This window comes from Rhipicephalus microplus, chromosome X, assembly GCF_043290135.1.
Source record: "Rhipicephalus microplus isolate Deutch F79 chromosome X, USDA_Rmic, whole genome shotgun sequence".
Taxonomy (NCBI): Eukaryota; Metazoa; Arthropoda; class Arachnida; order Ixodida; family Ixodidae; genus Rhipicephalus; species Rhipicephalus microplus.
The window spans coordinates 117714968-117741660 of record NC_134710.1 but is presented as its reverse complement, the minus strand read 5'-3'; the positions used below and the strand labels follow the sequence as shown (position 1 = coordinate 117741660).

General features: G+C 41.3%; 1 protein-coding gene across 2 annotated transcripts in view; it reads right to left on the bottom strand.

Moving 5' to 3' along the window:
* Vps35 (Vacuolar protein sorting 35) overlaps positions 1-18358 on the bottom strand; it is a 64552-nt gene extending 46194 nt beyond the window's left edge. For both annotated transcript variants that reach the window (XM_037427589.2, XM_037427590.2), the window contains exons 1-7: positions 18148-18358; positions 17490-17688; positions 17253-17376; positions 10786-10971; positions 3457-3513; positions 3138-3354; positions 1185-1378 (exon numbers count right to left, since the gene is read on the bottom strand). In XM_037427589.2, coding sequence (XP_037283486.1) covers positions 1185-1378; positions 3138-3354; positions 3457-3513; positions 10786-10971; positions 17253-17376; positions 17490-17688; positions 18148-18150 — 980 coding nt within the window. In that variant the 5' untranslated portion in view covers positions 18151-18358. The remainder of the gene's footprint in view (positions 1-1184; positions 1379-3137; positions 3355-3456; positions 3514-10785; positions 10972-17252; positions 17377-17489; positions 17689-18147) is intronic.
* Between the last annotated feature and the right edge of the window lie 8335 nt (positions 18359-26693).

Below are 26693 nucleotides of genomic sequence, written 5' to 3'. Positions count from 1 at the left end.
TGTGAATACTGTACATACATATCAGCTTTTGCATAAATTGTTATATTTTAAATACAAGCAGAAGCATCACGAAAAGCTAAAGAAAATGGTAATTTTTTACATTGAAACTGCAATAGATGTAATTACAGTTGATCCTAACCTGTCCTGCAACACCAGATATATAACACAATCGCTCAAAAAAAATACATATTATTATTATTTATTTGTGGGGTTTAACGTCCCAAAACCACCATATGATTATGAGAGACGCCGTAGTGAAGGGCTCCGGAAATTTCGTCCACCTGGGGTTCTTTAACGTGCACCCAAATCTGAGCACACGGGCCTACAACATTTATGTACAAAAATACATATTCTTGAATTCTGGTAGAAATAAGTGAATAAAATGTAGCACTGATCTTTACTACAACTAATTTACTATGAAAACAAAAGGAAATGACATACATCTGAATTCACTATTTACCATAACTTCAGCAAACGTAGAGAGGGGCAGTAGGCGCTAAAACGAAGTAAAAAATCCCTGATATGAGAAAGCAATGTAGAGAAGCACTTCAATATTGACAAGGTTAAGAGTGCGACTGCATCTTAGGCATCTGCTTTAGTAATGCCAGGAGGGTGCAGTCAGCTCTTTCACTCAATCAAAAAGCATCACAGATGTCAGTGTCCACAATCCTAAAGGCAACGATGTCCCAAAGCAACAGTCAAGAAATATATTGTTGGACATCTCCAGGTTAACAAAGTTTAATGAAGTTCTTTTATACGCAGCTTAGTTCAACATGCAGTGTTTTTACATTCACCCTTGGCACGATGCAGCTGCCCCAGAAGTGAATGCGATACGCAACATTATGTTCAGTAGCACCTATCATGATTGTTGAGTCAATGGCAAAAAAATATTTTAAGAAAACTGTAAAAATAGTCAGTAATATTTTTATTGTGGTATGGCGAAAACTTCACAAATGGGTTCATAAGTGGGCATAAAAGTGCTCTGGCAGCATTATGAAGCACAAGGCATGCATTTAGATCAGCACCTTTTAGAAATAGAAATATGTAATTGTTACGAAGCAGAAAGCATGAATTTACATCATCATTTTTTTTTAAAACATAACTAAGTTACCATTTCGAATGCACATGGCAAATCAAATCAAGATCAAACAACAAAGGTTTGGAACATGAAAAATTGTAGTTACCTGTCAATAAGGGATATTATGATGTTTTTCACATTTACTTGAGGCCTCAGCTCTGCACATGCCTTTAGAAAGCAACTCAGAGTTTGTAGGTGAAATTCATCTGGAAAAACTTGAATGATGCACTCCATGAGGTATTCCTGGGCTATGGCATCCCTACAGCTTACTACTTGCTCCAGAATGCCTGGCAAAACAACCTGGCCACACAAAGACACAATAGAAGTGATATGAAGTGACATATAATGAAATGTCATACATTTTGGATGCTTCATACATTTTGGATGCTTTAGTGTAAACTTTTGGCACCAACACTGCAGTTTATACACACTCACAAAACAATGTACTTAAGTTAATGCCATTTTATGAACATTTATCATATTTCAAATGTGTTTGCACTCTTTCAATGCATGTTACAAGTGAGAAAGTTCCCATTTAGATATGGCATGGGCACTATGACAATAAGTGAAACTGCAGCGTGTATAAATGGCAGCGTGTATGAATGCCTTTGTATGCATACTAGTACACCATTTCCAATAAGCTCTGTAGCCTCCGTATGAAATACAAAATGTTGTAGACTCAAGCCAACTCAAGTGTTGGCACTGCCAGAAGAGTATTTGTTATAGGTGATTAATAATGGGACAACTTTATCATACTCTGTCATAAAAATTATTCAACAGCTACAAAAGCATGAGGTGTATAGGGATCACCTTGATAAATGAACCTTCTGTCTTGCATGGCATGTGACCACTACAGAAATTCCTTATACTGTTTATCATGTAGGCCAACTTATATAAATACAATACTGAATATAAGTCGGTAAACCTTAACTGAAAAGTTTTCCATATTTCAATGTGACCATCACCTGAACACTCAACATTGCATGCTCAGTTCCACCAGGTACACTCAAACCTCGTTATAATGTAACGGGATATAACAAAATTATGGATATAACGAAGTAAACGAAATTCCCCTTGAAAGCTCCATTGAGAGCCATGCATTTTAAACCTCATTGTAACGAAGTAAAATTGATCGGTAAATGGATATAACGAATTAAATTAGTCTATCAAACAAACAATCGTAGTGTGTTAAGTACATCGTTTTCTGCGGACAAAAATATGTCCAGAATGAACCTAGCAGAGCGAAACTGCAGTAGTCAAAAAAGATTGATTTGTGGCTTACAATGCACCCAAGTGACTCATTGAATACAAGCATGTGTTCAATAATAATAAACATAAGAAAAAAAATACAACACTGCAATGTGCTCAATATATAGTGCAGTAGTATTTAGCAGCTGTAGTAATCACCAAAGCAGGAACCTTAAACACTAAGATTTCAATATAGCAGCAACACTCCTGTCATTCATAACTATTAGAACATTACTGCCTTTATCGAATAGCTACTTAGGCCAAGTTTTCCCCCCCCAGATTCCTTTTAGAGAATCATTGTGATAATCTGTATATGTGAAAAATGTCCTAAAAATTATGATACAGAAGTGTTAGAAACCATCTAGAGTGAATGGCACACTGATGCCCATTCAACATACTACTCAAAAAATCAACAAAAGGAAAAAAAGAAAGAAATGGCACTTTAACATTAAATACTACGTTTTGCTTCTTAACACATGTTAAAATATCCAGGTTCTGTGGGATATGCAAGACCAATGACAACATAGGTCAACTGCTTAAAACACAGTCAACCAGGGGCATAAGCATCTCATTTTCATGAGATCACTGAAAAGATGCCTGGATTCAGGCTTAGTCTTCGTGGCTTCCAAAGCCATGCTGCTTCTTTTAAGGTGATAGATGTGCAATAAGAAAGAGCAATCTCTAATGATTATGAAAACACCACCAGATTTAGGACATGAGATCTCATATGGGGTTTTTCATCATACACTGCATTCACCACAAGGAAGGCTTGTCTGTCTTTATGCAGAAAATGACCAGGGTGGCAACATACCTTCTTGTAACGATCCATGTCCACAGCGTCAAGCTGAGAGAGACGCACCAGATTGGTTCCTACCAGCAGGCGTAACTCCTGACGTTCTTTTTCCCTGCGATCTCGATCTCGAGAGTGCCCTTGATGTTGCATCCGCACCCACAATTTGTTCATTTCACCAAAATTTAGAAGAACGAAGTCTACAGAATCTTTTACTGTTCCACTAACTTCACTGTCCCTAAAAAGAAAGAATAGCAACCAGGAGGTACGAACAACTGCCGCATAGAGTACGTCTAACTTGCAATTGTAAATTTAAAAAAACAAAGCTGTGATCAATTACCTTGAATACATCAGCAACTCAACTTTCCCTCCGTCAGCATTCAGGTTTGCATCATTCCTGGAAAACAATAAAAAGTGCTTTAAGTGAAGTGAAATAAATTTATGTACTGTACAATTTAAGTCTGAACAAAAAGTGATGAAATTCAAAACTGATGTAAGAAAACACATTAGTACTAAGATTGAAAACTCAATTAAAAACAGCACAATTTCTTCCACAACACACATGGCACTATAGTTATCTCACTATGGCAAACAAGGGCCCACTATATTAACACAAACCCAACCTGTGCCACCAGTGCACTAATAATGACATGTAGTGCTTGATGCCTCTCTTCAGATTGCACCTGCAATCTACCACACAGATCCTTAAGAGTTAAACCTTGATACAGGGAACTTGAACCTAATGATGCTTTTTGTATAACAGAGCATTTCCCGTTTTTATAACTCCATGTCCATAGAATACCAGATGAAGCTCAGTATAATGAAGCACGTTCAGGCCAAACTTCAAAATAATGAAGTTGCATTGCTAATGCAAAGGAGCACAGAGGCAAAAATTTAAATAATACTGGTGCCTGCGGTCAAATAGTTGTTACATGCCATTTTCAAAAACACACTTTCTGAACTACACATCACGTAACTGAGGAGGAAGAGTCTTTTCCGACAGTAGTTATTGGGAGGAGAGTTTGAATGCCTTCCAGCATGAAGGACACCGAGAGCATACTTTTTTCTCAACATATCCGGATAACCTAAAAAAGTCACAACTTTGTCGCAAAGGCAAAAAACACGATAGCAACAAATCGGAAGGTCACGCGCAGATTGGCAAGCGGATTGAAACGTGCCCCGCGTTTCTCACGCACAAATGACACACGAAACGTACTTACAGGTACGTTTCACGAAGTAACAACTGAGACGCCAATAAGCGTCTCAGTTGTTACTTCGATGTGTCTAAAAAGTGCGCCCTTTTCGCAAACGGAGGCTGTACAATGATTGCAGTGACCTTTGTGCGCCCGGTAATTACAACAGAATCTTTCCGGCAAAACCCAAAGGCTAGCCATGACGTACGATCCCCCCCACTGCAAGATAAGGGCACGCTATTTAGCGTACACTCCCTTATTCTCTATGCGGGTCAAAGTATGCGTGAAACATGAGAGCCACGGCGCGCTCATTGCACCATCTTGCTCATAATGCTGAAAACACGATAGCCCCCCCCCCCCCCCCGAGATGCCCGCCAACAGCGGTAAGTGGTACGTGGTGGATATAAATAGCTTGCCGTTTGAACGTTGAACGACGTACCCCTCGGTGGCTCTGTAGTTAACCCCTCGCACTTACGACACGGAGTTCCCCCAATCGATTCCGCGTGCCAAAGTCTTTTTTCTGAATTTTTTTTTTCTTTCTTGCCTTTTTATATTATAGATACGTATTGGTATACGGTGCATAACATCGACGTTGACGGCAAAATCCAGTCGAGAGTGTCCATATAATTGCTACTCCAATAAACTGTGCAGATGAATCTCCTAGTGCATCATATAGCCCACTTCATAACCACCGCAGTTCGACAATCACGTAGCTGTTGCCTTAGATCAATGCCACACTTGGCATTTTTGTTATCACCATGTGTCAAGTGACAAGCATGAGCACCCACAGCTGACTTATTTTGAAAGCTATCTTAGCTATCTTAATAATTCAAAAAATAAATGTTGACGACAAGGCTTCTTGAAGGGAGATGTAGGACTAAATGATTTTGGAAAAAAATACATGAATCTTAAAATTTAAATGGTTGTGGATCGCAAGTTCAACAAAGAACATGCTCACCGAGTTTGGTTATTATCTGAGCAACAGAAAACATAAAAACTAATTCTTTGCATGAGAGGGTTAAGCGCAGTTGCTCTTTGAAGTGCCCTTCAACGCCATTTTGGAGACACGACTCCAGAGTGGGCATAAAGCCGAATGCAAACTGAGCGCCCATTCTAGAAGACCTTCTGTCGAGCACATATCTATGGACAAAAATAAAAAATGAAGGCGCAATTTCAGCCACGAAGACAGTACAGTCATTGGCAAACCGAAACTAAGGCTTGGATCTGCAGAAAAATATCATGCGACCATCCACTGCTGATTTCAAATCAATTTTGAGTTACTACTGCTGTTTTTGTATACTATTCAGCTTATCCGTTTCTACCTTCCTTCTCCAGCGAGTTCACTGCGATAAATAGGCAATGTGTATTATGATCAACATAGACAATTTTAAAGATACGAAAGAGAGATTACCACTGAATGCAAATGCCACAAAACAGTGTCGTGGTTGTGAGGAAGACCCAACCTGTGTTATAGTAAAGTCTGGGATTGGGCTAGTTGACATTCCATAATTAAACTGCTCAGCGAAAAAATTTTAGACAACGAACACAAGAGACGATCTGCGCTGGTCGTCGTCTCTTGTGTTGGTTGTCTAAAATTTTTTTTTGCGCCGAGCAGTTTAGCTTACCTGTGTGCTAGACCACCTTGTTTTTATTTTGTATTTGTCGCCATCCAATTGATTGATATGTAGGGTTTAACGTCCCAAAACCACCATATGATTATGAGAGACGCCGTAGTGGAGGGCTCCAGAAATTTCGACGACCAGGGGTTCTTTAACGTGCACCCAAGTCTGAGCACACGGGCCTACAACATTTCCGCCTCCATCGAAAATGCAGCCACCGCAGCTGGGATTCGAACCCGTGACCTGCGGGTCAGCAGCCAAGTACCTTAGCCACTAGACCACCACAGCGGGGCCTCCAAATAAATAGCGTTTTGTGAAACCTTTGAGCTCAATATTTTCAGTTTGCACTTTTTGTGATAACAGACCTATTAGGAGAACTATCATTCCCTAAATGTTTCTATAATAGTTGCTTACAAGGTGGTTAATAGACAGAAATTTTGCAACAAAATAGGGTATTCTTCTCATCCTCAAGTGTTATCTAACACAGTAAGATTATCATATACCTCACATTCACTGACAAGTAAAAACATGAGGTTTGATTCTAGCGAGCTGGCATTTTTAAAAAAAAAACAACATAAAAAAATAAATGATTGGCCTTACATTGCACCTAAGACCACCTAGAAGGCAAGTAATCATCAAAATTCTTATATTTAATTATTTTTTGCAATGCTAGTTTTTCTGAGTTAGCATACCTGATTGATCCTTATAACAGCTACAAGTATTTTTTTTACTTCCTTTGTTTTGTTTTTTTCATGCTAAAGTTCTGAAATCTGAAATACGTTTTAATAACAAAAAGATAAGAATTCCTAAAATTTTCATCAAAATCAATGTGGCATTTAAAAACTGCCCATCTTGGTCGATGAGAAAAAGGACGTCATATGTTTCAACATATCACAAAGCTTGCTCTCTACAAATGAAAGCATTCTTTACAAGCTGGATAGAATAAACTGATGCTGCCCCCATCTGTCCCACTTATGAATAACTTCTTCTACAGAAGTACAACCTTTTTTTTCTTTTTTTTCATAGGAGATTTTATTCTTTCTTGCTAAAGCAATTATTTCATTAATTTTTTTTCAGCAAGGGCAAGACTGAATAGGCCGATACTGTAAAAACCTCGTTAATTCGAACTCACTGGGACTGTGAAAAATTTTCAAATTAAGCAGGTTTTTGAATTAGCAAATATATATCAAGCTGAAAAAGCAAACTTTGAATTATTGAAAGCAATCAGAGGTGGTCATTTGTCGTGCCAGCTAGTTCACAGCTCCAAGGGTTATGTTTTCCCGCAATAACTGGACCCAATTTTGCCACAAACATGAGTGAACGGCAGGCACCGCTGTTGCCAGCAGGGGAAGAAGAAGGGAAAAAAAAAAGGGGGGGGAGTTCGTGGTCAACTAAAACTTGTGCCTGTGAAAAAAGACATACTTCCCTGCAACAAAATGGTGACATCCGGGCGGTATGTCACCTGCTCCTCGCAGTGTCAGCACATCATCATGCGACCATTAGCACATTTTTAGTAAAATAAAGAATTTAATAATGGTCAGGCAGTGCGACAGAACTCGCTCTGTCTCTTGGTTAGAAAACATTATTATTGAAGTTTTATAACTGGATTTTTGAGGTAGATGTTGCTCTGCCAGCAGTGCTGGTGTGCAAATTACTGGAGAAATCGCCAATCGGAAGTTCGCAAACATTCCGAACTGCATCAAAATTTACCTTTGTTAATTTCTTTATATTCCTAGAAATAATGTGTAAATCATGATGCGCTGTGTTGTGAGAATCATGCGATGTGCTGCCCACGTGTTACCACTGTGACTCAGTGAAGCATATCTTTTTTCCGCAAGCACACATTTAAACTGATTGCAACCCCCCGCTCCCCCGTTTTTTTTTTTTTCTTTTTTTGCTGGCAGGAGTACGGCTGTGATGCTTCATCTGTCACTTATTAGTATCGCTACACTGCATTGTCTTGTGGCTCCTAAGTGCCGCCGTTTCCGCAGATTCGCGGAAAAATCAGGAATCAGTACATGGCACCCAAAATTTTCAAACTAACCGGACTGATGCTCACTGCTGCTTCAAATTATCCACTCAAACTTATATTGCAAAAAGCCAGACTTCAACAATCCTTTTAATTAAATGGGATTTCAAAACAACCAAGCTAGAATTAAGGAGGTTTTACTGCATCTCCTTTACTGCTAACACAGTGTGGTGGACAAGCTCAACTGTCAGATAGGTGGTGGTTGGTGCCGCATTTTGCACAACTTTTTTTCTGCACAAGTGATAAGCGCATTCAATCTTTGGCACTCGAAATATCTCCTAAATTTGGGGATGTAGGGTTTAGTGTTAACTTTCACGTACCCTCCCTCAAATCAGATCAATGTAACTAACCCGGATATAATGAAATATCGGTTGTAATGAAATAACTAAACAATAGTCTTGCAATAGATATATGTAGTGTTAAGAATGTACCTTTATACCTAATTTTTTGATATAACAAACTTTTTTCGTGTAAGATACAGCTTCATTATAATGAGGTTTCAGTGTAGTGCCAAAAAGAGCCCAAAGAAAGTTCCAAAAAACATAGTGCATATTTCTTGGTCGTTACAGTGGATTACTATACTTACGCATTCGAAATTTCGATTCTGAAACCCCTCGAGAAGTTCCTCACCACTCAGGCCTAGGAAATATTCCAAAATCATTCGCCTGCTTATGTTTTATGAAAGGTGTTCTGAAACTGCTACTGTGTCATTGCCAATAGCATTACCATTTTATAAAGCTTTTATGCTAGCTCTTTTTTTCAGAAGTTCAAAACGAGAGTTTCCAGTTGACGTCTTTGACACCTTTTCATCATCATCACCTCGACTACGCACACTGGAGGGCAGACATCTCTCCCATAAGCGGTTCTGTGCTTACTTCGATCACGTTACCCCACAAACTTCTTAATCTAATCTTCACACCGAAGTTTCCACCTCCCTCTGATGTGCTAGTTTTCTTTTAGAATCCAGTCTATAACTCTCAATGACCAGTGGTTATGTTGTTTTGATGCAACACACCCTGCCCATACCCATTTCTTATTCCACACCTTTTACATAAGTCTTATTTTTTCTTTCAGGCACTTTGTCGCAAGGAACAGGGACAGCTTTCCTATGCATTAAATAATATTAAGGAAAGGTTACATTGCTGCGAACGGAGAACTGAAGCGTTGCTTTGGTGCAGCTACTCTCCTGAGGCAAATCAACAACAAAAGATGCTTGAGAAACCAAAAAAGCTGCAATATTTTGGCAACAGCACCAACTGCCCACCCCTAAGCCCAACAAAGGAATGTGGAATAACTTGTAAACAAGCCTGCACGCCACCAAAATATAGAATAACCCCAGCGAGATACCCGCACAAGGCTAACCCCAGCAGCCAGAAATTATGGAAGAAAATGGGACAAAGGAAAGGTGAAGAAAGATTAATAGTGTGAGGGAAAAATGAGGGAGCAGGAAAAAAGACAGGAGAAGGTGACTGTTAAAATGCTGTGCTATTTGAAATAAAGTACTCACAGCTTCAAACGTGACATAACATATTTAGTATATCAACTGGTATGCATAACTGCTCGAGATAACCACGTCATGTCGCGATGAACTGGTGTCTAAAGATAATGTTGGCTCTTATCTACACGTTCAAGTTGGAATTATACCAATATAACACGAAGAGGAGACGATGGAAACACTAGTAGGTGCACTACATAGTCCTCAATCGTCCCATTTCAATTCATAAGTACTGTACTTCTTTTTGCTTTTTGACACTCAGTTGATTTTTCAACCACAAAAACACATTGCAGATTTTTCTCTCTCACGCACACACTTGGGAAGTTGTTCATTGTTGAATTTACACAGTGCAGCTTAGTACAACTAGTACATCTTAGAGGGACTTGTCCTCAACCTCTTCATCTACATTGTTGTTTATTTTAAATGCATGATTGATTGATATGTGAGGTTTAACGTCCCAAAACCACCATATCATTATGAAAGATGCCGTAGTGGAGTGCTCCGGAAATTTTGATAGTTTAAAACGCATCACCCAGATACAAAAGCATGATAGTAAAGCATGGAGGAAGAAATAAACTAAAATAAAAGCGATGTGATACAGCTTGCTTTGTAAGAAAACGTTCAATCAAGTTTTTTTTTTTTTCTAGCAGCATCAGTCGAACACAACCTCTGAGATGCACCATATTAACCAAGTAAGTTAGTTCAACTATAATGCCACAGCTATGCCTGCGTTGGATGTGCGATAGGACATCGCGAATATTTGCTGGGCTGATACTGTTTTTTCCCCGCCAACTGTGTTGTTCTACGGCCACTCCTCTTAACTTTTTATTCCCCTACGATACCTAGTCTAATGTTAGGTGGACTGAAATTTTATATTCATTGTTTTGTTTACTCACAGAATGCCTATTATTAAAGTAAATTTGGCTCACTTTGACTCAAACAGGAGTAATGTTATGCATTTATGGTTCAAAACTATACTTTTTAGTAGGCACTTTGATTAGTGATTGGCTAATTCTTATAAAATTTTTTCATGAGACGAGCCTCAGACATGTGCTTTACATTATCATCAAATTTAACTCAAATTTGGTTTTTGGTTGTTAATTTTGGAAAACAAAAACTCATTTGAAGCCCTGCCATTAAGGCAGTGCATTTTCCCACATCAAAACAAGTTTAAAGATTGTACTTACAGGCAAGTGCCCTCTAAAGGAAGAATCACTTAACCCACAGTAAAAATGATGAAAGCACAACCGTAAAGTGCACTCTCTTAAAGTGGAATTAAATTTGTTTGCCTGACAGGGGCATAAGCTACTGATGTAACAGTATAGCTACTCACAGGGCTACATCCTCTTCATTGTCGGGCAGAATATTGCGTGTGCACTGCAGCAAATAATTGCGCAGAAAGAGTCCTCGTAGTGGGTGTTGTACCCCCCGGCACATCTCCACCAGGTCCTTCAGGATGTCCTTCTTAGAGTGCTCATTTGACTTCATATAAACTAACCCAACAGTGATTAGAAGATACCTATAAGGAGAAAGGGCACACTGCAGTCTATCATGAATTGTAGAAGCATGCTTAAAGACAACAATACATCAGAGTGAGAGGACAACGCTATTTAAAACAGTAAATGCAAAATTATGTAATTCAAATAAATAATGGATGCATATGCTAGATACACGTACTTGTCGTAAAGAAAGAAGTCACAAGAAAATCAAAACACTAGTTAGTCAACGCAATGCAGATTTTTAAAAACAACATGCTACGAAATCCAGTATAAATTATGAGTAGCAAAATCCTGACAATGCATTCAATCGAGTTCAGTTCGTTAAACATCATGCAATCCTTGGCAAGGTGCCTTGCTCCAAGCGCACAAAATAGAAGTGCGCGATGGCAAGGGTAGCAGTGGTTTCAAGACATTTTCAACTCAAACCTAATTATTTTAAAACACTGCCTATTTAGAAAATTTAACAAGAGTGTCAATTAAAATTATTTCTTTCTTAGAATTCATAGTGAAAAAGGCATCACGCAGGGCACAAAGGCTGCCAAAGAAATGAAGCACAACTGTAACAAAAAAAAATTGGTACAATAAGTTCTGTGCAATGACATTCACCTTTCCACACCAAGGAATACCCTATCGACAGCTACGAGCATGCGCAAAGCACAAGTGTTGCTATCTTCCATGTTTGATGATATATAGTGTTTATTGGTGTAAGGGCAATGTGGTGGCCAAAGAGCACCAGTACATGAGACACAAGATGTGAGCAATGGGTATAGTGACTGCGGCTTAAAATTGCTTGCGCTACGGGTGGGTAAACATATAGGTATTAGAATCTCGAGTCATATGAAATGTGTACTATGAAAATAAGTGGCAAACAGTTTTGCTTAAAAAGCTGTGGAGAGATGATAGAGCACGATTGTCTCTTCCACTCCCTTGTTTCCAAGGTCCACGAGAAAGGTTCTTTGTAATGTATCTACTGCAGCAACAACTTTTCTCCAGAGGCCGTGCTACAGATGACCAGGGTGGAGCACATAAAAACTACGAACATCTTTTAAAAATGCGAATAATGACTGATGTTTGAAAAGTGGATCCCTACCGAGGAACATTGATGGAACATGATTGATGCATGGAGTGGTATTTGCTCTCAGTAGAGTGATGGGAAGTGTTTTTTTCTAAGAGTGCACAATTCCTTGCACTGAATTTAAGTGTGGAGAACGATGAGTGGTTCACCACATTTCTCACACGTGGGCGGATCACCATTGGACAGAAGGTATGAATGTGTAGTGTGTGTGTGTCCCACTCTTAGCCTTGTAAGGTTACTTCTGTATGACGTGACTTTGATACTGGAGGCCAGTTACCAAGGTGTAGTTTATGTTCTGTGTGGCTATCCCATGTGCACTGCCAATAAGCTCCAAGATGCCATTAAGGAAAGATTTGAGGTCAAGCGCAGGGTTGGCTATGGATATATTAGCAGTGCTTTCGTGGATAGATGCAGCTAGCTCGTTCGCCATCACATCACCTTGGTTCTCGCGGTGCCCTGGCACACAGCGCACTACGACATGTTGTTTGAGTGTGACGATTATGCATAAGAGTGAAGCAAGACAAAGACGAGATTTCTGAGTTTATTTTAAGAGTTTTTAGAGCTTTTACGACACTTAAGGAATCTGTGTAAATTACTGCCTTTTGTAGTTTTAATTGTTTAATGGCTGTGAGTATTGCATAAGCTTCAACTGAATATGCTTGTATTAGGATGCAAAGTGGTGGCATCTAAAAAGGATGGACCGACCGCTGCGCACGACACATAAGTGCGAGTCTTTGATAGGTCTGTAAAAAAAGAATTCAGGAAACATGTGCTTATGTTTGAGTTCCAGGAAGTATGTGTGGATATGTACAATGGGCGCTTGCTTCATAATCTCTGAGAAAGACGCATCACAATCTATAGTCCGCCACTGCCATGGTGGGAGATATGCAGCGGAAGCCACCAAACAATGTTCAAAAAGTGGCACACCAGTTTCCTTTCTAGGCCCCTCACACAAAGTAAGAAGGGCAATCGCAGCGAAGGACAGTAGTCACTTGGACCAAACTGGATAGATTATTGATTGTGCAGTGTGAGGGGTATTCCATGTCTGGTTCAACATTCATATAATATACAAAAAATATGCAAGAACTCTGCAGGTGGAACGAGCACCCATTTGACTAGACGTACAGGCTTTCTACTAGGCTGACGTAAAAAGCACCCATAGAAAACCGAATGCCCAAATGGTGAACAGATTCAAGCAAGGCATTTGGTGGGGCAGACTGGTAGATTATCACCCCATAATCTAGGCGCGAGCATACGAGCCTTTTATACAAATTGATAAGACAATTCCTGTCAATACCCCACTAGTACATGACAGTACTTTTAGAATATTCATAGTTTTTATACATTTGTTTTTTATATATTTTATGTGAGATATGAAGGCAAAGTTAGTGTTAAGAATGAAGCCTAAGAACTTGTGCTCCATAATTACAGGCCGACATTACCCATGTAGGTCAATGTCAGGCTTGCGGTAAATACCTCTTTCTGGAAAATAAGATGCATGTGCTTCTTTGTATATTAAGAGTGAATCTATTTTCATCAGCCCATTTTGAAACCTTATTCAAACCAAGCTTTACATGCTTCTCACTCATGGAAAAATTACAAAATTTATAGTCAACCAGCATATCATTAACATACACGGAATAAAACATGTTATGTGGGACGCAGAGTCGCAAGGAATTCATATTGATAAGAAAAAGTGAACAACTCAGTACACCACCTTGGGGCAATACGGTTTCCTGGACAAATATTTTAGACAAAACATTAATTGCTCGGACACAGACTTACGATCGGACAGGTAACTCTGCATTATAATAAACAATCTTCCGCGTACACCCAAATATGACAGGTCTCTTAATATTCCATAGTGCCATGTTGCGTCGTACACCTTTTCCATGTGAAAAAAATGCAGAAATCAAAAATCGTTTGTGGGCGACAGCATCTCGGAGCTATGCTTCAATACCTACCAGGTGGTCAGTGGTAGATTTACCTTCTCAAAAACCGCACTTGTACAGGTCAAGGAGATTGTTTCAAGAAAGTGTACCATCCTTTTGAGAAGTTTACAAAGGCAACTTGTTAGTGCTATGGGCCTATATCTCGTAACGGAGGATTAGTCCTTGCCATGTTTCAAATAAGGGATGACCACGGCTTCTTCCCAAGAAGTAGGGATGCCACTGCAGTACCAGATGACATTGTATAAGGAAAGTAAACTTGTTTTTGTTTTTTTAAGTTTCGAGAGGTATATTTTTTAACATTTTGTAAACCACGTGGTCAGAATCACTACAGCCGTTTAGCGATGTCCGTGGCTCAGCTAAGTATGATGATATATGGCGTTTCTTGGTGCACGGGCCATTTGAGTAGCTCAGCTAAGCCGAACGGTTGATTGTATTCCTTGTATTTTGTACATTTAGTCTCCAGCTTCTGTTTCTCCACTTTTGTCTTGGATCGTTGAAACACTTCCGAGCAGTGTGACGAGCTGGACGCTTGCTATAAGTGTGCATGTAGGTAATTAACCTTGTCTTCCAAGCTTTCTTCTTGTGTGTATACAAGAAGTGAATATGCTTGTTTTTCCTATTACCTTACTGATCCTGTTCCAGACTTTGCTCTCATGTGTATATTAAATAATTCCTAATAAAATTGTACGCCAACTTTCCTTCTTGCCTGTCGGTGTGTCCTCCTGCCCTGGAACTTCATGTTCTTGATGTTTGTAAGGTTTTGGCTGTTAGTGAGCCTCATAGCAGCCTCTATGCTTTTTGTTGTTTCAACACTCATTATTCCCCCGAGGGACACATCGTTTCCCCGACAATCCGCTTGTTTGTGGAATGCATTTGGTTGCAGCATCAATAAAAAAAGCTGTGAAGTAGTCCACAGCAGCCTCTATGCTTAATGCACAAATGTCAGTCCAGGTTAAGAGTATCTTCTTGAAACTGTTCCCAATCGGCTTTTCCGGTGGGCCGTTTGGGAACCAGTGGAGGACATTCCATTGCTATTGATGTGCTCAAAACTATAAGGAAATTGTCACTCCTACGTGAATTATTAATGACTTTCCATTTGAGTAGGGGGAGAAGCGATGGAGATGTAATGCTGAAACCTATGGGAGAGTATGTGTTATTAGCGATGCTGTAATATGTTGGCTCCTTCTGATTCAAAAGACGTGCACCAGAGGAGAAAAAAAATTCTTCAACTAGATGACCTCGCATATAGCAGCAAAAGTCACTTGATAGACTTCTGTGCGCATTCAAGTCTCCAAGAACCAGATATGACTCTGGAATTTCATCGATTAAAATTCGTGTTTTTGTAGGTGGTAGTGGGGAGGTACATAGACCGAGCAAATGGTGACGAGTTTGTTTGGAAGAACCGCTCGAACAGCCACTGACGCAAGGGACGTTTGGAATTGTGTGTAAACGCTATTCCTTGGTTAGCTATAACAGCCACACCTCCGCATGATGCCAGGGCATCATCACGGTCCTTTAAAAAAATAATGTAACTGTGCAGAAAGTTGGTGTGTTTTGATTTTAAGTGTGTTTCCTGTACACACAGCACTCTTGGTGAACGTTTGTGTAAAATTTCTTGGGCATGGTTGAGGTTTTTAAGCAGTTCTCCGACGTTCCATTGCATTATTTGTGTTTCCAGATTGGAAGGAAAGTAATGCTGTGTATGCAAAAGAAGTGTCTCTTGCTTAAGTCGGAAGTTGTAGCTTAGGTAGCAGGGCTGTCGTTGGGCCCTGTCATCGGTTTCTTAGTGCACTTCAGAGAGCTACACCACTCTTCCCGCACCAGAGGTACCGAGTTTGCGCTCATTGCCTCGTATGAGGCACTGAATGTCTGCATACATGAGCTGCTTTTTCGTGTTTGCGACCTCGCTTGGTGAGACGTGATCGTAAGGCCTGACGACCCTGTAGCCGCCTGGATCTCTGGCTTAGTAGGTGGAGCAGACTTGGCTGCTGCCACCACAGGGGCAGCCGCCACAGCCAATGGCTCACATTGACCCTGGGAAGTGACAGAGGGCGATGCGACACTGCCCCGAGGCCTGCTGAATCAGCATAGATTGTGCTGTAAAAATCGAACTCCTTCTGCATGCTTCTTTTAAGGAAATGTTTTCGCAGACCTTCAGTGTAATGATGTCTTTTTTTTTTCTTCCACTGTGGACAAGAACGTCAGTATGAAACATGATCTCCATCACAGTTAGTGTACACAATGTGGCATTTCATTACAGGTGTCTGACGCATGGCCTTGGGCACCACATATTGCACAAGTATGTCAATCAGGACAGCTCTGAGAACCATGGCCAAATCTTTGACATTTGAAACATCAAAGAAGGTTTGATATACATGGTCTGACCAGTGTCTTAGTGCAGCCAGTTCTTATTGACTGTGGTAGTTTGCTGGTGGCAAAAGTCAGTATCAAGTGTTTCATGGGGATTTCCCGATTGTTCCTTCTTATGATTCACTTCACACTGGTCAAATTCTATTCTGTCCACCTCTCGAAGAGTTCAACTTCAGTTAGGTCAAGGAATTCAATGTCTGATACAACTCCACATGCAGAGTTCATGGATCGATGGGGTTTTACGCTCATAGGAATGTCACCGAATGTTTCAGGGTTCTTTAGTTTGTTAAATTGAATTTTCTCATGGAGTTAGGGGCCCGATTACGTTCAATGCCCTGTTTTAGCGGCAACGAAGTCTTTTCACAAATAAAGTTTTGTTCCTTTTCTTTTAGAAGGTCTTCACTAACCATTTTCGTTACTTTTTAGCCATCCTCGAACGTGGCTGTCAGTGATAGGGACACTGAAAGGGGACACGGTACTGGCTGTTTTATTAAGTGTCTCAATGTGTACCAGGTGATAATAAGGAAATACTTCTTTGGGTCGGCTGAAAAAGGAAAGTTCCTCAGTGCGTATGCGCTTTGTAGCGGGACGATCATTTAGGAGTGGAAAAGCTTTATGCATGATAGCAGAATATGGTTCAGTAACGATGGCGGCCACCAAACATGGAGCCAAAAGATAGGTGCTACAAGATTCACGATACAGGAAACTATGCAGACGTCAGCCGTACACTGCTAAGATACCATCAATTAAAAAAACAGGGACAAAGAACTGCTTTTCTTTGTCTTATATTTAGGCATGTTACATCTCCAAGCCTTGTGCAATCAACATTAGTGATGTATGCCCACACAGTGAGTATGACTGCCTGCATTCAATATAATTCAGTGGTCATACAAAATGCACTTACAGGCGAGGGATGATGTTGCCGGCATACTGAACAAGCTCGTAGAGATCGGACATCTTGCGCCCTTTTTGAATTTCATCTAGAAGGTGAATTTCTAGATGCCTCAGTTCATCAGTGACCGCCATATCTAAGTATGCACATAATTAAGAAAACCACAGTCACGTTATCCATGAGCAGAAAGTACATTGAAAATTGCATGCACCTTTGAGCATCAAAATATGCAAGTTAAGAAAAGGATACACAACTCGTAGTAGCTTTTTGGACTCAGAAGGGACGTGCGAAGTTCTCCAAGCATGTTCGAAGCATGTTTTAATGCTTCCATGAGCTTTCCTTTATCGAGACATCGTTTCATGTGAAATGCTTGAACTTTGACAATGCTGGCAGCATCATCAAGTAATTTTTCTTGGTCTTCTTGGGGGGATGCTTGTGGCGTCTGAGGCTGCAACATATATTTGAAGCAAATAAAAAAATATCAGGTTGAAACATATATAAAAGCCGTAAACGAACAAACGCCCAGTGAAACATATACGCATACACTGTAAACCAGCAATCGCTGATCAGAACATTAAACGAATGTGTGCATGACCTGGGGACAATTGATCTTTCAGCATGACAAGTTAAACTCATCATACCCTGATCGTTATGCGACTGCTCATGCTATTCGGCCAGCTATACTGCTATAATATGCGCAGAGCTTTGCTAAAGCTTCGACGGGGTCTATGATTACTCCACGTAAGGTCAACGAGTTGTACGTGACCTAGTGATTGTTTCCGAGTTCTCGTAACGAAACACAAACGCAGCAAGAATGATCTAGGAAAACTACTTTAGCTTTCGCATCCGCCAACTGTAGCCTGTGGTGCACTGATTATTTATACACGTAAATGCACGTAGTGCGTACCATTTGGGGATGTCCGCAGGCAGCCTTTCAGGTTGAAATAGTGACTTTCCGCTGACTTGTAAGCGCCGTATACGTTGTATACGTCGCCTAAAAATCAACCAGCTTGAATATTCAAGTAGTACGCTGCTGAAGACACAGTAAATGACTTCGATTGACGCCCACCATGAAGTGGCCTCGACGTCAACCAGCCACTATCACACAGGTAACAAAGTTACTTATGATGATGATGTTTAGTGGCATTGCTGGCCCTCTTGTGGACAAAACGCAAAACTAATTGTTGACTAAACCATAGCCTCCTCTATAAAAAAATATAGGAGGCTATGACTAAACCTGTGTCTATAGAGTTAACTCTAAGCCTGTGTCCAAACTAAAGCCATAGATGGTCATAGCTCTTAGGCCAAACCACTTTCCAATTGCCCACGGTGACGGCACTCTCACCGTTCATGCAACGATGCCGAGAGATGCAACGCCAGAAAACGCCAGCGAAACTGCCGCATGTGGTTCGGCCCAACGTTCATAGATACTTTTTCAGTTTTCGAACTCCTCCTTTCGAGGGGGGCGCGATTTGCTCTAAATAGACAGACAGAAAAACGTTATTAGAGCGAGTGTGTTTGGACCCCCCCCCCCTCCCCCCGGGATCCCGGGACCACCGCGCGGTCCCGCACCACGCCTACACGGCCATGCCTCTCGCCGCGAAGACATCGGCTGCCCTAGTCACCGCAGCAAGCTGCATCGCCGGGTCCCCAGACGAGAGCAGGAGCTCCCAGTCCTCCCAGCTTGGACAGTGGCAGACTGTCCCTGTGGGGGAGGATGAGAAGGGCAGACGAATAGGATATGGGAAAGGGTGGCATGAGGTTCGCCTAGTGTATAGTTCTGTGGTTCGCCGCAGAGGGAACATTCTGGGAAGTGCCATAGTAGTAGTGAAACAGCAGCTGCGGGGAAGAAAGAGTGCGAGTCTGGAGACGTCTCCATAGGATTTGTTGGGAGTACGTAAGAGAGGGATTTGAAGGAGGGTAGATCCGACGGTTCCAACGGTGTATTTGTGTGAGCTCGGTGTTGGGCGCTGTAGTCTTAACACAGAACACCTAGTCTTAACTTTGCGCCAAGTCACCGGCTGCTTCCCGCTGGCTTCACTGCCGCTGCAGTTCCGTGCCGGTGTTCGTTCCGTGCCGATGTGTGCGTTCCGTGCCGATGTTCGGTCGCACTTTTTTTTTTTCTGTGTGTAAGTCTCGACGAATAGCATGCTCCCACGGTCTTCTGAAGACAATTTGGCGCCTACAGTCACGAAGATACTCGGACATCCACGACGTAGGAAACTCTCCGATTGTTGACATCACGGGCACGATCTAAGCATTTAACATGTGTGGATGCATCGAGCACGTGTGGACGTCTCCAGAGGTTAATTCTACTGTTGCTGCTATCCCGTGCGCCATAGCCCAGACCCTCCGGACATCATGATGATGTGTTTTGTGACCGGGTGCACCAGCGGGTAGAGGAAAAGCTCTAAAAACACCACTTCTCCCCGTCGTCCAACTTGCACTGCAGAAGTCGGAAAGATCTATGGGAAAGTCTGGAAAAGACGTGCAAAGTGGCCACGATATTTACATTCAAGAAAGCAGCATTCTGAAGACATATATAAGGCATATCATAAATGGAGGAACTTAAACCGACCAAGGTGCATGAGCATCGAGGAGTTATGGAGTTCCCTGATTTATTTCCGAATTTCCCAGTGTAATTTTAATGAAGCTGCAAAATAAAGAGTACCTGTACAACAACTAACTGCTGCTGCCTTGCGATCTGCCAGAATATTGCCGGCAAGAGGTGCCCGCTTTTTCGGAGTACTCCAGTTTTTCTGAGCGATTGAAAAAAAAATGCACTTCAACTTCTCTGCAACTAGAGTTCGGCGGTCCTTGAAGAGGCGGAAAAGCCTCCGGTGATAATCTTCTATAACGCAGAATTCACAGAATACATCTTACTGGCACAGCGAATGGAGAAAGTGCGCCGCTAAGAAATATTCATTACAAGGACTATGTGGGCATGACTAGTGCTAACAGACGTATATGTGTGTCTTGTGTCATTTGAGCGGTTACAATAGAAAAACAATGATAAAAACAACTAAGAACAAGGTGTAGATTGCAACCAGTGAATTGAGGAAACGCTTGATCTGTGCCACCGCTGCTTGAGAACGGATAAAACTTGTAATACGCCGGCTGAGTGAAAAAAAAAGGACTGCATCACCAGCGACTCTCACTGATCTAGCTGAAGATTTACCTGAAGTGCAGAGAGTGCCCCTTGATAATAAATTCATCATGCAACAAGCAAAATGACCGAATGGGTATAGGTACACAACAGATTGTCTTATGCTTTGTTTGCCTCTCACAAGCCCGAATTGTTACAGAAATGCAGCTATGCGCTTGTTTGAAATTGAAATTCGAATGCCTGTGACTAGTGCATGACATAGACAAGTGTTTTTGTGTCAGTACACTGGTGTTTTTTTATCTTCGCAAATTTTGCATTGTTTTAATGATTCTAAGCATTATCCACTCAGACAACCATAAATCCGAATACTTCAGAAGAAGAAAGTGCACTGGTTTATATACCAGCTGAACAGAGAAATAGCGTCGTTTGAGTGGGATTTAAATGTGGCTGATACCTTACAGCAACAGCTCGAGTCCAACTTTTATTAGGGTACGGCCCCTCGATATGCTTTTTGCTGCACAAGCTAATGTGCACTGCGTCGAAGATCCCTAGGCTGAGACTCACAAAAATAGCTTCTAAACAACTAAGCTGGACCCAGATAAGCCACAGATTTTACCGCGGCTTCAGTGAGACGTTTCTAATACAACTGAGCTCTAAATTTTGTTTCTATTACCTGGAAGAACACCGCACATGCATCTGGGCTCTACGTTATACTCCTCGTGCCTAAACCAAGAAGTTGCAGTGTTGTGTAAACGCTGCTCACCGGCTGCACCGCGCCTAGCTGGAGCAGACAATCCTCGTTTGCTTGGCGCAAAGTTGGCCTGGAGCGCCGCGATGGCGGGAACTGCAGCCGACCGCCTGCTCCCCGAAAGCGAAGCGGAGAATTCCGAAACTGAAAAAGTATCTGCGAACTTCTGTGTGTTCTGTAGTGTTCTGTGGTTACTATCCCTAGAGTACCCTTGTGGTACACATAAAAGGGGATGATATGGGGCACAGGATTTCTTATATATTAATCAATCTGCAGAAAACGAAAGTAATGTACAACAACCTCAGAAGAGAGCAGCGCTTCGAGATAGGTAATAGTGCACTTCAAGTTGTAAAAGACTATGTCTACTTAGGGCACGTAATAACCGTGGAGCCGAACCACGGGATTGAAGTAACTAGAAGAATAAGAATGGGGTGGAGCACATTTGGCAAGCACTCTCAAATCATGACAGCTAGATTGCCACTATCCCTCAGGAGGAAGGTATACAACAGCTGCATCTTGCCGGTACTTAACTATGGAGCGGAAACCTGGGGACTTACAAAGAAGGTTCAGCTTAAATTGAGGACGATGCAGCGAGCAATGGAAAGGAAAATGGTAGGTGTAACCTTAAGAGACAAAAAGAGAGCACAGTGGATTAGGGAACAAACGGGGGTTAAGGATATCATAGTTGAAATCAAGAAGAGAAAAAGGACATGGGCCGGGAATGTAGCGCGTAGACAGGATAACCGCTGGTCATTAAGGGTAACTAATCCGATTCCCAGAGAAGGCAAGCGAGTTAGAGGGAGACAGAAGGTTAGCTGGGCAGATGAGATTAAGAAGTTTGCGGGTATAAATTGGCAGCAGCAAGCACAGGACCAGGTTAACTGGCGGAACATGGGAGAGGCCTTTGTCCTGCAGTGGACGTAGTCAGGCTGATGATGATGATGATTTTACTCCTAGTTATAACAAATGCACTCATAGAACTAATACATTCCTTGGGATTTGTTTAGAGCAATGCCTAGCGGCTGCATGAAGGCACGGGAGAGATAGTAAAACAGAAAGTGCATAAACTGTAGGAGAAGTTTGTCAGCGCACTTAATTGGCCCAGCTGATTTTGGATGTCGATGATGCGGGCAGGTGTATGCGCCTTGAAGAAGCGGACAGAGAAGACACACCTGCTTTTTCTCTACCTGTGTCTTCAAAGCACACCCACATCGCCGACTCAAAAAAGAGTTGCGTGATCCAGAGTGAAGTTTTACAGTTCAGCCTTTCGACTAAAGCTGAAAACCTGCACCTCCTGTCAAACCATGAACATATCTTTGTTTTTGTCTAAACACACAACCTCAGGACAGTTGGCACGAGACATAAACATGCGGAACGAGGCGCAAGCATGCGCAGTGGGGTGTGGGCAGCGCCGACACGTGACATCGTGCGACTAAAAAATGCTCCGCATTTAAAACCAAATGCCACAGCAACAAAACATGGACACCGCGACGTGCTCTGATGGTGAGCGCGGCTTCTTTGTGTCCTATGTTTCGAACAGTACTCATCATTGATGTTGCTCAAACACCTTTGCGATATATTTTCATTGTTAGCTTTCATGTTCCGCTACGCACTTCAGGCATCAGCGCACAATTATCTGCCTTAATAGAACTTGGAAGACAACAGCGTCAGATGTGTTCCCTGTAACTGGTAGCCTTCGACTAACATCGCTTCTGTGCCATCAGTTTGTGCTAAGCTTTATCATTGCCTTTAATGAAGCAGACTGAACAAACCTGCACGCTCTTTGAGGGATTCCAGTTTTTTCGCGTGACCCCTGCAATGCAGGTGTTCTTTCTCAATCTGTAGGAAAACAGGACGTTTAGCTAGCATATAAAATTATTTTAGGCTTGCAGACTGCATCATGGCTTGACACAGCTGAGCTCAAGTTGCAAGCGCTTCATCGAAATAATTCTATTCACATAAAACATCAAAACACAAGCAGCCGCGCGATCAGCAACAAAGGCTAAAACCACACAAAAAGCAGGAAATCTTCAAGGGCGCATTTCCGGTGAACGCACAATGTTGCCAAAGACTGGGAGGTGCTAGAAAACTGAAAAGAATTTATGGACCTCAGGTCTTAACAACTAATACGGACTTTAGAATAATATATAGAAGAATATTTAGTAGTGTTAACTGATGGACCATTTGGTTCATCATTGTAAAGTCATTTTGCAGAAAAAAAAGGACCTCTTCTGCCTAGAAAATGTTCTATATATAGACGCTCATTTACATCTTCAAGTTTACTACAATGTTTACTAGGAAGCAGAAGATTTGTGATGTTGCATGTATGCTCGCTTTGTTTCTTTAGAAAATTTTTCAATAAACCAATTGAAAGTGAGCATCTGTCCTGTCTAGAACATTTTCTTCTTGTGCTTTTTTGTTTTGTTTTATTATGGGCTCTTCAACGAATTCACTAACGTCATTTCTGTCAGGGAGGTTACGCTGGAAAAATGCACTTGACCAGATGACAAAGTATCACTGACATGGATGATGTGGTAGTCGAATCCATGACTTTTCGGTTCCCACCGATAGGTGCCAGCACTCTACCCACGGGGGTACCAATGCACATGTTCAAAGTTCCACAAAAGCAACTTGGTATCTCTCGCACCTATTCATCCCCGCAAAGTGAGTGACCTTCGTTGGCAAAGGCATTGTCGCCGTCTGGAAGCATGAAGTAGTGCATCATGATACTAACAAGTGCCAACAGGGTGCGCTTCGGTATTTTCACAGCATTACACCCAAGTAGCATATATTGTTACTGTAACGTTGTAAAAAAATGTATAATGTTGTCCTATATTAGCAACATTGGACACCTTTTGGCAACGTTGCTGGAATGTTAATGTAGTGACGTTGCTTAAATACGACAATGAAATATTAAACAAATTTTGCACAAACAGGATGGTGTTTCATGAACAGCGCTTAGTTATTGGTAGTGCACAGGTTTTATCATTTTTTCATTATTAACTAATACCAAATTATTGCATACTTTCGTAAGCATGCCGTAATTTGAACAAGTTGTTGCAGTGCAAACAGTGCAAATCGTCGATTCAGCATATTCACGGCATTTAGATCCCCAAATAACTGATGGCCCACACCACCAATTGCATAACTACAGGAGAACTTTTCAGCTATGGAGCAGAGCTACCAAAAAGGTATAGGAGACGTTAATTCTACTGTTTTAAGTGTACTGTAGTAATTATGATACAGATGTGAAGAAAGTAGAGTGGATAAAAAAACCGTGAGGCCTCCACATAACGCAAAGCAAAGTCACAGGGAAAGTTAGAAGAGCGGCCTTTCATAGCGTTTTTCTAAACACTCTTTTCTAAACTTACTATGCCATAAATAATCATAACTATTGTGTAGTAGGCCAGCATTCACTATGCTATTCTTCGTCATTCTTCAGAGAATAGTGCTATTCACTACACACTTGCTAGGAATTTAATGCAATATTTTTATGCAGTGGCTGACGACAGTGAAGAATTATGCCTGAAGTGGGTGTGCACCACAGTTAACAGGCGACCAAGAAAAAGTTTTCTAATGGGTTGAAGCATTGGACGACCCACTCGTTATGCAATTCGCATTATGTGATGCCTGGTTGTTCTTTTGATATTCTAAAATGCTTTATTATTCATATCAATGCGATTACTTTCCCGACAACAAGCCTCGCTAAGGCCAGTTTAGAAAGAGTTCCAAGCAATGAAGAAGATGACGGAGCCCCTTATGATACTGTTATGTTGCTCGGCCTTCACAGTATTTGGAAAAAGTACATGGCAGTTCGCCATGCCAACATCAATACGCTGCCCATTCGTGAATATTTATGCCAAATGATCACAAACTTTATTGAAGAATAAAATTAAAGACCTGTTCTAGAGTGGCTCGAACAACTTGAGCCACTTATTCGTATAAAGGAATCTTTATCACTATGTAACCATGCTGTTTGTTACCTCTGTATGTACTGCACTGTATTATTATTGTATGATGTGAAAAGGTAAGTAATAAAGAGAAAAGGAAATGGTGTGGCTCAGTGGCAGAATACTGGGGTGGCATGTAGCAGACCCGGGTTCAAATTCTATTGTGTCCTTGGTGTACTCATTTACTGAGTATTTATTTGTTTTTCTTATTACGTGTGACACTGGTTACGGACACCGGCGGCGGCGGACAACGACAGACCCGCGCGTGATCTATGTTCTAATCTCATAACAGCTTTCGCTGTAAAAGACAACTTGCCACCAGCAGCGTGCAAAAAGGTTACATGTTTGGCCCCTGTTGGCTGCAAGTTTTTTTCTCGTCCTCTTCACCTTTTTCACATATATCATGATTACTACAGTACACTTTTCAAACAAAGAGTACAATTAATATTCTCTATACCCATGGCTTTGTTATCAAGTGGCTTTGATCAAGTGCATTCAAAGAAATTAAACCTGACCCCTGCTAGCTTCTATTGCCAAGACTCTTCTAACGTCACTATGAGTACCTGATAAGAGACAAAGCAATAGCCAACTCAACAAGCCTCATTCTGGCGTGGCTGTTATTCCCTACGTACACGGGGTTTCTCATAGGCTAAAGAAGGTCAAGGGTAAAATAGGTGTAAGAGTTGTGTTCTGCGCACACGACAAGCTTGCTGAGCTATGTCGCAGGGTCAACAGCGAAGGACCTAAGAAAGAAGCATGCACTAAGAAACATGCTCTGCGCTATCTTAAATGTGTTTTAGAGATTGTATACAAGATATTGTTTACTTATGGGCTCTGTTACATTGGCCAAACAGGCCGATGCATAAATGATCGGTTGAGGGAGCACGCTTACTCTCTAAAAGGCTCCGTTCCCAGCCACCTGGCGGACCATTGTAACTTGGGCAAGTTGGTAGGACATAGCTGAATATACGAACAGAGCAACTTAAAAGTAGTTACAGTGTAACTACGGAAGGTAAGATAGAAGAATAGAAAAAAGCGCTCTGTGGTTGTCAGCCAATTCTTGACAACGTGATCGCGGGGCGATATAAAGATCAGCGTGAGAACGAGCTTAGTGAAGCCTTTCACATTCAACAACTTGGCGTTTCTTGTGTTAGCGTACCCTCAATTTTTCTTCACAGTTGTGATATTAGTTATCTGGGGTCCACCGAGATAACCAGTTATTGATAATGTACGCCGTATGGCGCATGTATGTGTAATTCTGATTATGCTGTGTAGTCATACGCAGATTCTCTTTCCTATATATTGCAGTTGGTTAGAAATAAACTTTGGTTGTTAGTTCAGTGCTCTGTTCTCATCTCTTCTATCCCCTCCTATCGTTTGCACTGTTAAGCACTTTTTTCGTTTATCTCCAAGCAACAAAATTCTCACTTTAAATTCTTCTTCAGATTTTGTTAGACACCTTGTTTATCCATATATGCTTTGATGAAGCATTTCAGGATATCCACACGGCAAGCAAATGAAAGGAGATTCCTTGGCATCCCCTCCCACCCCCCAATTGTATCCTCTCCCACCCCCCAATTTTTTTAAAAGAAACTCTACATGTTTATTGTATATCTGAATGCAGTACTGAAAGGACTGACTTAAATTGG